Below are 13255 nucleotides of genomic sequence, written 5' to 3'. Positions count from 1 at the left end.
AGGAAACGAGGTCACAACGGCAAATCACAATAATTGCAGGACTAACACAGGGGAAGCTTTCTCAGAGGCACAAAGATCCGGCAGGGGACACAGGATGGGTCCGGGAATTTAACAGGGAAGGCGGCCGGCAAGCGCCAATTATTGGCGTGTTGGTCCTAGATGGTGAGGACGCGCACGCTAGAGCGAGGGGACCGCCACTGGAACAAGGGAAGGTAAGTGCTGTCATGGGGCTCCAGGGGTGCAGGGAAGCACACGGGTGCATATGTGACCAAGAACATGGGTCGCAGAAACACCCGTGACTCAATATGGGTGACTCTAATAGGGTCTTGTACTTACCCTAGTGAATTTTTGTGATAGTGGCTCCTTCAAGAGAGGCCAGGGCAATAAAACTTCAATTTAACTGCACTTGCCAATCTGAAAAAAAAAAAAAGAATTCTCCAGGTTTTGGTAATTTTCATCATTTTATCAATAGATATCATTAACGTAAAAATAGCAGAAAAACAACACCAGAGAAAAATGTGCAACCAATCCTGAAGTAGACCATAAAAAAACTGCATGTTCTGTACACAGAATAGCCATTCATTTATTGTGAAATTTTAATAATATTAAATAAAAGAATAGGGCAACTTTAGGACTGAATATTTGCACTGTGTTGCTAGAGAAAAATAGCATTGAGGAAATGGTTTGCATTCAAAGAGGAAGTCATGTTTCTTAAGCAGGTTGCAAAATTCTGTGTTTGTCTCACATTCTAAAGTGAGTTTCTGCTGCTCTCCACTAAGTCAGTTCATATATAACAAGAACCCAGCAAACTCCTTTTTATCCCAGGTAACACCAACTAATATGTATAGTATAATCATTCTGACCTTGCTGTAATAGAAATCCACTCTCTGTACTGTGAGAATGTGATAGACCTGTGTTATACACAGCCGCCAATCAGAGAAATGGAGAAAGCAGAAACATGAACCAATGATAAGACAGGAGGTGTGTTTTAGACTACCTCAAACTGCCTAGAGCAGTGATGGCGAACCTATGGCACTGGTGCCAGAGTTGGCACTCAGAGCCCTTTCTGTGGGCACTCAGGATATCAGCTTAGGACGAAACACGGACAAATCCATTAAATCTTCCTGCAGCCCTAGGCAACTTATGAGATGTTGTGCTCAGCACTATTTTACAGCGACACTTCATTGACTGTTTGGAACTGCTTGAAAAGTGAGAAGGTGTTGAAAGAAGTGCATTATCTTTGGAGATCCTACAATGATAGTCTGTATTTGCCCACCTTGTTTCAACTGTATTGGTGGCCTCAGACGGCCGATACAATTAAAGAAGTGCAAGAACAGGTAGCAATAAGTTACTGCTTAAAATGGCACATTGGCACATCAGGGTAAATAAGTGGGTTTTTGTTGTAGTTTAGGCACTCGGTCTCTAAAAGGTTCGCCATCACTGCCCTAGAGGCACTTTTGATGAGATATATTCATTGATGACAGCTCTGCGCTATTGTGTCTTTGAATAAAGGGAGCCAAGCAGTAAGATCTAAGCAAGCTAAATCAGTGTTGATCTACCAATGGTAATCTCCAGTGGATGTTGCAATCTTCTACAGATCTCAGATCAACTGTGATCAATTTTTACTGTTTCATCTTAGATCAGCATTCAGTAGTTTACTGCAACTGCTAGAGATTCAGCCATAACACCCTCTGACTGATGAGTTGCATAGTGAGCAGCATTCTGGAGGCTGCTATGTATATATCATTATAGTCAAGGTTCTGACCACTACTCACCAGAGGATACAAGGGGTCAATTCAGCAGACAATAACTTGGCATTAGGATACATTTTTTATGCGCTAGGGCGCTGTGACAGCACATGTACTGTAACATCACTGTGTGTATATCCATGTACTATAAATTCCATAAAAAGAGCAAAATAAGATCCACAAAATATTAAAATAGACCAATTTTATTGAATGAAGACAAAAAAGTAAAAGTATGTAAATAAAATTGTGCCCATATGCACAAAAACAAACATGGAAAACAATGACTGTATCCAAATCATTAAATCCTTAAAGAGAACCTGTCATCCAAATTTTCGGCGCTAGGATCTGCTTACTAAAGTAAGCAGCTCCTAGTGCTTGAACAAACGCTGCAGTGTTAGAGTGATAGCGTTACCGGAAACCTCCGGTAACGCTATTTAACACTGCGGTGGGGTACAATGTTATCATTGGAACGCTAGCAAAGCGGTCCGATGTATTCATGAAGGGGTGGTCCAGGGCGCTGCCCCTACCCCGGACCGCCCCTCTAGATCCATAGGCCGGCAGTGACTGCCGTGCGCCAGGCGGCTGTCACCACCCCTAGCCACGCCCCAACCCCGCCCCCTCATGAATACGTCAGACAGCTTTGCGAGCTGTCCGACAATTGCACTGTACCCCGCCACAGTGTTAGATAGCGTTACTGGAGGTTTCCGGTAATGTTATCACTCTAACACTGCAGTGTTTGTTTTAGTAAGCAGCTCCTAGTGCCTAAAATTTGGGTGACAGGTCCTCTTTTAGTAATATACACTCACCGGCCACTTTATTAGGTACACCATGCTAGTAACGGGTTGAACCCCCTTTTGCCTTCAGAACTGCCTCAATTCTTTGTGGCATAGATGCAACAAGGTGCTGGAAGCATTCCTCAGAGATTTTGGTCCATATTGACATGATGGCATCACACAGTTGCCGCAGATTTGTCGGCTGCACATCCATGATGCGAATCTCCCGTTCCACCACATCCCAAAGATGCTCTATTGGATTGAGATCTGGTGACTGTGGAGGCCATTTGAGTACAGTGAACTCATTGTCATGTTCAAGAAACCAGTCTGAGATGCTTCCAGCTTCATGACATGGCGCATTATCCTGCTGAAAGTAGCCATCAGATGTTGGGTACATTGTGGTCATAAAGGGATGGACATGGTCAGCAACAATACTCAGGTAGGCTGTGGCGTTGCAACGATGCTCAATTGGTACCAAGGGGCCCAAAGAGAGCCAAGAAAATATTCCCCACACCATGACACCACCACCACTAGCCTGAACCGTTGATACAAGGCAGGATGGATCCATGCTTTCATGTTGTTGACGCCAAATTCTGAACCTACCATCCGAATGTCGCAGCAGAAATCGAGACTCATCAGACCAGGCAACGTTTTTTCCAATCTTCTACTGTCCAATTTCGATGAGCTTGAGCAAATTGTAACCTCAGTTTCCTGTTCTTAGCTGCTGCTGTAGCCCATCTGCCTCAAAGTTCGACGTACTGTGCGTTCAGAGATGCTCTTCTGCCTACCTTGGTTGTAACGGGTGGCGATTTGAGTCACTGTTGCCTTTCTATCAGCTCGAACCAGTCTGCCCATTCTCCTCTGACCTCTGGCATCAACAAGGCATTTCCGCCCACAGAACTGCCGCTCACTGGATGTTTTTTCTTTTTCGGACCATTCTCTGTAAACCCTAGAGATGGTTGTGCGTGAAAATCCCAGTAGATCAGCAGTTTCTGAAATACTCAGACCAGCCCTTCTGGCACCAACAACCATGCCACGTTCAAAGGCACTCAAATCACCTTTCTTCCCCATACTGATGCTCGGTTTGAACTGCAGGACATTGTCTTGACCATGTCTACATGCCTAAATGCACTGAGTTGCCGCCATGTGATTGGCTGATTAGAAATTAAGTGTTAACGAGCAGTTGGACAGGTGTACCTAATAAAGTGGCCGGTGAGTGTAAAAGCCACAGTATGTGCCCTAATTTCACAAAAATTAAGAAATATTATCAAAACTAATGGCAAATAAAAAGTAACACAACAGTAACAATAGTCCCAGTAGCCAGTAGTGATAATGCCCTCTGTAGCAATAATATGCCAGTAGCCAGAAGTCATAATGCCCCCAGTAGCCAGTAATAATGCCCCCAATAGCCAATAGTTATGCTGCTGGTAGCCAGTAGCCACGCCCCCGGTAGCCAGTAGCCATGCTCCAAGTAGCCACTAGAAATAATGCCCCCAGTAGCCAGTAGTCACGCCACCAGTAGCCATGCCCCCAGAGGCAGTAGTACTAATGCCCCCGGTGGCCAGTAGTCACGCCCCCTGGTAGCCATTAATAATGGCTTCAATAGTAATAGCGCTCCAATGACCTATGAAGCAAGGACCCGGCACAGGCGTACGCAATTTGCTTGCGTTGCAAAGGGGGGGGGGGGGGGGGGCTGGGGCGGCTTCCCATCTTACTGGCCTGCTGTGTCCTGTGAGAAGCCGCAGAACAGGGGGATCAGGCTTCTGTGCTCTACAGCCGACTTCTCCCCGGCTTGCAAAGCCAGCTAGAATTTTAACAACCGGCTTGTGCGAGCCGGAGAAAGGCAGTCGGATCCCACCCCTGGATATACAACGTTGTGAGATGCAAGTAACAGTGGGGGAGTAAGAAGAGGTAGAGTTTAAGGAGTCAAGAGCCCACACATATCACTCATCAAGTGTTCTGTGTGCCACCCATCTATGGGACAGTCCGTGCTGCAAAGATGGGCAGGAATTGGATCAGAACCTAAATATAGCAAAACAACCTGTTAATATTGGAAACAAATCCCAATATAAAGGACCTGCTGTGAGTTTTGTGGTGTAGACATGCAGCATGCGCATAGCTGGGCAAATGCATGTACATTTTACCATATAAGTGCGTGGAACCGTTTGTTAGCTGTTGAAATAATGGCCTTGGTTTTCTTCAGGTGGAGGTTTGGCGTTTAGGGTGCAGACACACGTTCAGGTTTTCAGATGCAGTATTTGAAGCCAAAATGCCAAATGCAAGTGCGGATCATAATGGGAGAGAACATCAGTGAGAGAAGCTGCTCCTCTTCTATTTTTACTCCACTCCTGGTTTGGGCATCAAAAACTGCATCTAAAAAACTGAATGTGTGGACGCAGCCTTATTATAGTGTTAGCACCTGGGCCCACTGGACCAACCTCTGGCATTGAGGGTTAAATAAGGGACGATGCTTAGTGGGTGATATATGGAAAGAACACCAAAATATAGAGTAACAAGATGTGACATCACCATGACCTGCATCTTGTGTATGTGCCCCTCACTGCCCACCCCTGCGTATACTGTATATGGCAGGGAGCCTGGCTGTGTGTGAGGTGTCATTTTGGGTGCTGAGCCCCTGTGTGCAGGTGCAGGAGGGGGCAGGGGAGGGGGCGGCTCTCGCGATGCTTGGCTCCCCGGCTGCTGGTGACAGTGGCGGCGGAGAGAGCATCAGTGCAGCGGCTCATACACTGCGGGAGCGGGAGCCAGGGAGGAGGAGGAGGCGCCGGGGAGGAAGGAAGGGGAAATGCTGCGCTCATCACTGCCACACAGCCCTGCACTACACACAATAGCGCGGTGCCCACCCCACTGCTGAGCCCCTCACACCTGGCACAGCACACCTCCAGCAGGAAACTTCACAGCGGGAGCCGGAGTCCACATAAATGGGTGAGTGGCGATTATATGTCTATTATACACTGTCCTCCCGGATCAGCACCAGGGCGAGGGATGCGGCACACAGGAGCACCAGGAGACAGCTATATACATCTACCCTATACCACCAGGAGGCAGCTATATACATCTACCCTATACCACCAGGAGACAGCTATATACATCTACCCTATACCACCAGGAGGCAGATATATACATCTACCCTATACCACCAGGAGGCAGATATATACATCTACCCTATACCACCAGGAGGCAGGGCACACTGTATACAGCTATATACATCTGCCCTATACCACCAGGAGGCAGATATATACATCTACCCTATACCACCAGGAGACAGCTATATACATCTACCCTATACCACCAGGAGACAGCTATATACATCTACCCTATACCACCAGGAGGCAGATATATACATCTACCCTATACCACCAGGAGGCAGGGCACACTGTATACAGCTATATACATCTACCCTTTACCACCAGGAGGCATGGCACACTGTATACAGCTATATATGTATCTACCCTATACCACCAGGAGGCATGCCACACTGTATACAGCTATATATGTATCTACCCTATACCACCAGGAGGCATGCCACACTGTATACAGCTATATATGTATCTACCCTATACCACCAGGAGACAGCTATATACATCTACCCTATACCACCAGGAGGCAGATATATACATCTACCCTATACCACCAGGAGGCAGCTATATACATCTACCCTATACCACCAGGAGACAGGGCACACTGTATACAGCTATATATGTATCTACCCTATACCACCAGGAGGCAGATATATACATCTACCCTATACCACCAGGAGGCAGATATATACATCTACCCTATACCACCAGGAGGCTGATATATACATCTACCCTATACCACCAGGAGGCATGGCACACTGTATACAGCTATATACATCTATCCTATACCACCAGGAGGCAGGGCACACTGTATACAGCTATATACATCTGTCCTATACCACCAGAAGGCAGGGCACACTGTATACAGCTATATACATCTACCCTATACCACCAGGAGGCAGGGCACACTGTATACAGCTATATACATCTACCCTATACCACCAGGAGGCAGGACACACTGTATACAGCTATATACATCTGCCCTATACCACCAGGAGGCAGGGCACACTGTATACAGCTATATATGTATCTACCCTATACCACCAGGAGGCAGGACACACTGTATACAGCTATATACATCTTCCCTATACCACCAGGAGGCAGGGCACACTGTATACAGCTATATATGTATCTACCCTATACCATGTATAGAACCAGGAGGCATGGCACACGTTATACAGCTATACATGTATCTACCCTACACCTTGAATACCACCGGGAAGCATGGCACACTGTATACAGCTATATACATCTACTCTGTACCATGTATACCACCTGGAGGCATGGCACACTGTATTCAGTTATATACATCGCCGTACACCATGTATACCATCAAGCATGTCATACTGTATACATCTCTATGTGTCTACACCACACCATGTATACCACCAGGGGGCATGACACACTGTATACAGCAATATATATCTACCCTACACCACGTATACCACCAGGAATGGCATACTGTATACATCTGTATGCGTCTTCATCAAATTATGTCCAACCAAGCAAGGGGCACTACCTACACACCACTACTGCATACTGTGCACCATATATACAATGTATTCACCATATCTACCACAGGAGGCATGTCACACAATATACCTTTTAAGCCGTATGGATCTGATTCACACTATATAAACGCCAAGTACTCAATACCATATATATCTATGTATAAACTAGCTACACAATGCATATAAAAAAATTAGAATGTCGCACTATATACATGTATACACTATATACAGTATACATATGTCCTAAATAAGATACCCCCACTCATGCTGTAATCCATAGTGTTCAACTGTATCTGTCTGTATAGTTCATACTTTCCATACTAAAAGTGCATTATATATACAGGAAGTATGCATATATAATGGCGCAGATTTATCAGTAGTGAAGCAAACTGTACCAAGTGATGTTTGCCTCACGAATGTGCAGGGTGTGACGGATTATTGAATAATAGCGCATGGTCAGTCATATGGCGCACCTTACACAGCTCGGGAAGTGAGCACCAACTTAAAATGTATCGCAAACTCCAAATGAGAACTATCCCTAGTAGGAGCACATTTTTGTGGGACACAGCGCAGGTGCAACACAAAACTGGTGCAGAAACTTCTTAAATACATGTACAAGCTCCAAAAATGTTATTTTCAATGGAAATTCAGACAGGAAACGGGCATATCCAGTTTAATAGATCTGAGCCGATATATGTAGTTTTGTATACTCCACACAATTTGTACATTGTATAGATAGTGTATTAGTAATATTATATATTCAGTGAAGAGAGGTGCCACTTAAATAGGAACGCCGGACCTCGCTCAAAGTGGTCATGAGGGGGCGGACTGAGGCGCTGCTTCTTCCCCAGAATGCCCCTCCCACTCCATAGGCTGGCGGTGACTGCCGGGCTTCATGCGCCTCCTAGTCCCGCCCCCTCATGAATACGCTGAACCGCTGTGAGCTTGGTCCGGCGTTCCTATTTCGCGGCAGTGTCTGCTCGCTTTACCAGAGGGTATATCACTGCTATAAATGGGGTAGCGCTAGGAGCTGCTTAAAGTTAAAGTTGTATATGTTGTTTAAAGTTCTTGGGCACAAGAACTTGTATATGTGTATGTATGTATATATACATGTACACACTGTATATATACACACCCACAACATATATGCCTTATGTACCATGTAAGCATGGCACATAAACATGATGCATGCCTGCACCACATGCCGTATAAGCACCAAGCATGCCCCTAAATATGTCTGCTCCTCTCTCTCTCACAATATATATACACACATATATATAAATATTTACACATTAATGTATCTATTATCTATATATGTGCCCACTGCACAGCTACACACACATTACATGACAAGTAGAACTATAATGGAATGGTGTCTGTCCTTCAATGTTTGCTGATAATATGTGATATATATATCTGCTACTGATGGCCGCATGCCTGTACACAGCTTTTCTTTTGTACACACACCCCTTTGTCTCTTCCATGTGCAGCATCCAGTAGTAGTTGGCTGATGCAGGGTTAATCCTCCCCCTGCAGTGATTGTCATACATTGGTTGTAATGATGCTGGTGTTACAGTGTATCCGGCGGTGTGTGGTGCCGGGGTTCTCTTACTGAATTATCACTGGGTAATTGTGTAATAATAACTCTCATTTCTAATATATGGTTGCATAATCATTAAGGAAACTATTCCTAATTTGGGGTAGGATGTGTTGTTTTTCAGAGACTTGTAGAAGATACTGTACAATGTCCTTTGCTTTTTAAATTATTCGGTCTCAGACTGAATATATGGCTATTTTGGGAATTAATCTCTTGACATGGGTGATGAGTTGTATCACATATTAAATTCTGTAAAGAAGTCAGCTTAGCTTTAGGGGAATCCTCTATCTGTCTATCTATCTATCTATATCTATCTATCTATCTATCTATCTATTATCTATCTATCTATCTATCTATCAATCTATCTATTATCTCTCTATCTATCTATCTATCTATCTATCTATCTATCTATCTTCTATCTATCTATTATCTCTCTATCTATTGAGCTGGACAAAGGTGTAGCACACACAGAAACGTCACTAACCTCACCTGCATTGGATCTATTTTTTACTGCTGCATGCTTTTCTAATACATATCTATTTTTGTACTATTCACTTTCTATTGTTATACAGTACAATATAATTGGGAATTGGATTTGACTGTGGACCCCCCCCCCCCTTCCAAAAAAAATATTGATGTACAGTAAATAGAAAGTACAGGTGCAACATGTAGGACACCATATGGGTCCTTTTATGTGGCCAGATGCCTAATGAATGAATACTGATTGACAATACAGTTATTTGGAGCTCATTGAAGGAGCCTTTTATACTGTCTTGTGCTAACAGTATAGGGATAGGTGATCATTTCTTGTTCATTCATCCCTACCAGATCTACGGATTGCCACATTTCTACATAAACATCTACTGACAAACGTGGGTCTGCACATTGGTGAGCCCATCTCTGTCATGTATTCCTAACAGGGAGAATTCACCAGATAGGTCATATGTATCAATAACCCAGGGAACCACAAACTAGAGCCCTATGCATACAGATTTTCTCCAATAAGACTTCATGTTACAGAAAACGCATATCTTCCTATGATGCTCAGATCTGTTGTGTTGTGGATGGCTTAGGCTGCATACATGGTGTTTACGTTGCGTTTTGATCCAACAGCTGTGGAAAGGAGATTTTCCTAATTACATAGTGTTAACATTGCATTTTGTAAATGCAAATGTTAACGCAATGTAATCAGACAAATCTCCTCTCCACAGCTGTTGAATTGCGTTTCAAATTGCTATGTAAATGCCATGTGTGTCATGTGTGTCATGTGTGTCATGTGTGTCATGTGTGCCATGTGTGCCATGTGTGTCATGTGTGTCATGCCTAAAATGAGCAATTCAGCAGGATAATTTAACACTGGTAGATATAAAATGCACACCACGGATCAATTTCTATGGACATATTTTCTACAACCTATGGAATAGATTTGTTAAAACCGATTTCACTTTGCTGATGCAAATTTTCTCTCTCTAGTTATGTGGTATATAAAAAATTGGCCTATCTGCCATTTGGGGACATACTGTAAGGCCACATTCATGTGTGGCCTTTGAATTGCATTTGACCATCGCATGTGGGTTTCCATTAAAACACTAGTGAAAAGTAACGAGAAGATTGGGGCAGATTTACTTACCCAGTCCCTGCGCGATCCCCGAGGTGCGTTGTCCGACGAGTATGCACTCATCAGACAACGATGTGCGCCCGATATCCTGCATGTGTTGCTTCCCCGCTCAGGTCCACCGGAGTTCACCTTCTTCTTCCCGGTGTATGTAAGTGCATTTTTGAAAAACGCATGCGTTTTTGACCAGTTTGTATTAAGATAATTGGTCAAACCTGTCAAAAACGCCCAAAACTAAAAACGGCCCAAAAACGGCCTAAAAACGCCACGTGTGTCTTCACCCTAAGCCTCTCCCGGTTGTGTTTAACTGTTGTTTCAATGGCTCGCACATACCCTATGTCAGTGATGGTGAACCCACTTATTTATTGCAAAGTGTCAACATAGCAATTTAATTAGCCATTTATTGCTCCCTGATCTGTCATAGATTTCATTCATATCAGCACCCTAGGACACTAATACAGTAGAAAATAGGTTTCTCTCCAGTTCTCTCCAGGGTCCACTAAACAGGAAGAATTGTCAGGACCAGAGCAGGATCTACAATCATAATCCAGATCTGCCCGCACCTTCCCAATCCTCCAATAGTCCCAGGTAGCACTGTCACTATTAAATAGCACTGAGCACAGCAAGACCTGGGCTGTCTTGGCTGGGGGGACATTTATCATAGCCTTTTTTCGTCTAGTGCTTATATGCGCCTGTTATCAAAGTTGTTCTTTTTTTGTATTAGACCCCATTCTTTTTATTTTTTTGTGACTTTTTGTCAAATGTCGCAGAAATTCTAGATTTATTTAGTCTGGAAAAGAGACGACTACAAGGGGACAAGATTAATTTATATAAATATATGAATGGTCCATACAAAAATATGGTGGTAAGTTGTTTCAGATTAAATCAAATCAAAAGACAAAGGGACACTGTCTCCTTCTTTTATACTATGAGAACTGTCAATCTGTGGAATAGCCTGCCTCGTGCGCTGGTCACAGCAGGGACAGCAGAGAGCTTCAAGAAGGGTCTAGATGCCTTTTTACACCTAAATAACATTGATGGTTATGTTATATAGAATTGTTTCCCATAAATCCCTTCCTCATTCAATCCCTTCCCTTCCTTGGTTGAACTTGATGGATAAGTGTCTTTTTTCAACCGTATAAACTATGAGACTATATTACTATGAAATGTCTCAAGCTACTGCAGAATGTCTCAAAGAAGTCTCCGGAATCCAAGGGCAAAGAACATTAAAACAGGATTAAAGAGAAACAAATCAGTCATTCTGCACACCTACATAAGAAGACAATGCTAATCCAGACTCAATACACAAATTCTGAGAAAATATCTAGGCAAAGGAAATTCAAATAAGAATTGTTATCATACAAGAGGTGCAGCCAGCAGCACTGCCAAATGTTTTTGAATATGCAGATTCAAGCATAGAATCAGATAGTGCCAGCGCCCAAGTACCAACTCGTAAAAAATCCTTAAAAAAAAAAAGACTTTTAGTAACCTTTTTGTTCTTTGTAATGTAATATAGTTGTATATGTCCCCTATGATTTGTAGAGCGCTACGGAATTTGATGGCGCTATAAAAATAAAGATTATTCTTATTATTTCAGTTACAACCTAAAAACAGCCCTGAGCTGGAGTGTGTTTGCAAATTTTTAACAGATTTGCACTAAAATTGCGACATTTTCCTACACCAAACATCTGAAAACTAATGACCAATCAGGCGCAACACAGAAAAAAGCAAGCTTGGAGAAATTTGCAAAAAGGCACCAAAAGTCGCAGAAAATGCACAAAAAAAGCAAAAAAAGTTTGATGAATGGTCTCTAGTAGAGGGCTCTGAGTGCCACCCCCTTTCCTGCCCAAAGGATATTGGTTCAGTTTTGGTTGCTCAGCATTCGGGCCGGATGTGTCAGCCAGCACACGCTACGAATGTGATACAATTTGGACGCATCTCTCTTGCTGGTGTGTAACGTAGATACAAAGTTAAGCCTGGGCAAGGTGTTCAATAAGTTACAGAACTGTTATTTCCCCCAGGTCTTTACTTACCTCTCTTCTCTTGTCTTTGAGGCTGGGGGATTCCTGGGACTATGGGATCTGTTACTTCTGTAGTTATATCACTGGATACAACTGTATCAGAACCCTGGTGTGCATTGTCCTGGAACATATAGCTCCAGTGGAACAATATTAGCTTTTATAGATTGATAGAGAGAAGATAACTGCAGCAGAAAATAAACAATAACAAAGGGAAGCACATTGCCTCCCCCTCCCCCTCCCGCAGCAGATCTCCCCTTCTGTCAGGAGCACAGCTATGCATTTCAATGGATTTCTGTGTGCTGTAAAGATAACAGAACCTATCTGCTATTGAAGGTCGCCTTAGGTTTTTCTATAGGTTTTGGGAATGGTTTATGGAGATAAAAGAAGAGAAAGTGGTTCCCTTTTTATAACTTTTTTACAATAAAAATTACATTAAAGATTATTATTACCAATTATCTTCAGATAATAACTAATCCACAAACCAGTAGTTCAGAATTTGATTCTAGAGCTGAGGTTTCATAGGTTTGCTTGTTTATGGGGGGTGAAGATTTATGGACACCTTTAGGTCCCATGCACAATTTGTGGCCATATTACAGCCCTCATACAGGCCGATGGCACCCGATCATGGTGCAGTGAGCACACAGTTTCTTACCGCATTGTGACTGAGCCGTGTGGCCACTCAGCATTCAATGGAGAGGGGGGGGGGGGGGTTAGGAGCACTTGTCCAGCCTACATCCTGCACCTGGCTGTATGCTAAGCCCAGGTATGGCCCAGGTAAACCCAGGTAACCACATGAGCCCTGAGGTGATTTGCTCCATATCTTCTTGATGGGCAAGTTTTGCTCATTTCAAACTAGAAAATGAAATGTGCTCTCAGGATAAATAGAAATAAA

General features: G+C 43.5%; 1 protein-coding gene across 2 annotated transcripts in view; it reads left to right on the top strand.

Moving 5' to 3' along the window:
* The first annotated feature begins 5219 nt into the window (after positions 1-5219).
* Positions 5220-13255, top strand: part of SH3KBP1 (SH3 domain containing kinase binding protein 1) — a 195458-nt gene continuing 187422 nt past the window's right edge. Inside the window, exon 1 of one of the 2 annotated variants that reach the window (XM_072137957.1) lies at positions 5220-5464. In XM_072137957.1, the coding sequence (XP_071994058.1) occupies positions 5461-5464 (4 nt within the window). In that variant the 5' untranslated portion in view covers positions 5220-5460. The remainder of the gene's footprint in view (positions 5465-13255) is intronic. The other variant, XM_072137958.1, reaches the window with a different exon arrangement.

Source organism: Engystomops pustulosus, chromosome 2 (assembly GCF_040894005.1).
Source record: "Engystomops pustulosus chromosome 2, aEngPut4.maternal, whole genome shotgun sequence".
Classification (NCBI taxonomy): Eukaryota; Metazoa; Chordata; class Amphibia; order Anura; family Leptodactylidae; genus Engystomops; species Engystomops pustulosus.
The sequence above is the reverse complement of the archived record's forward strand: the minus strand, read 5'-3'. Positions and strand labels throughout refer to the sequence as shown.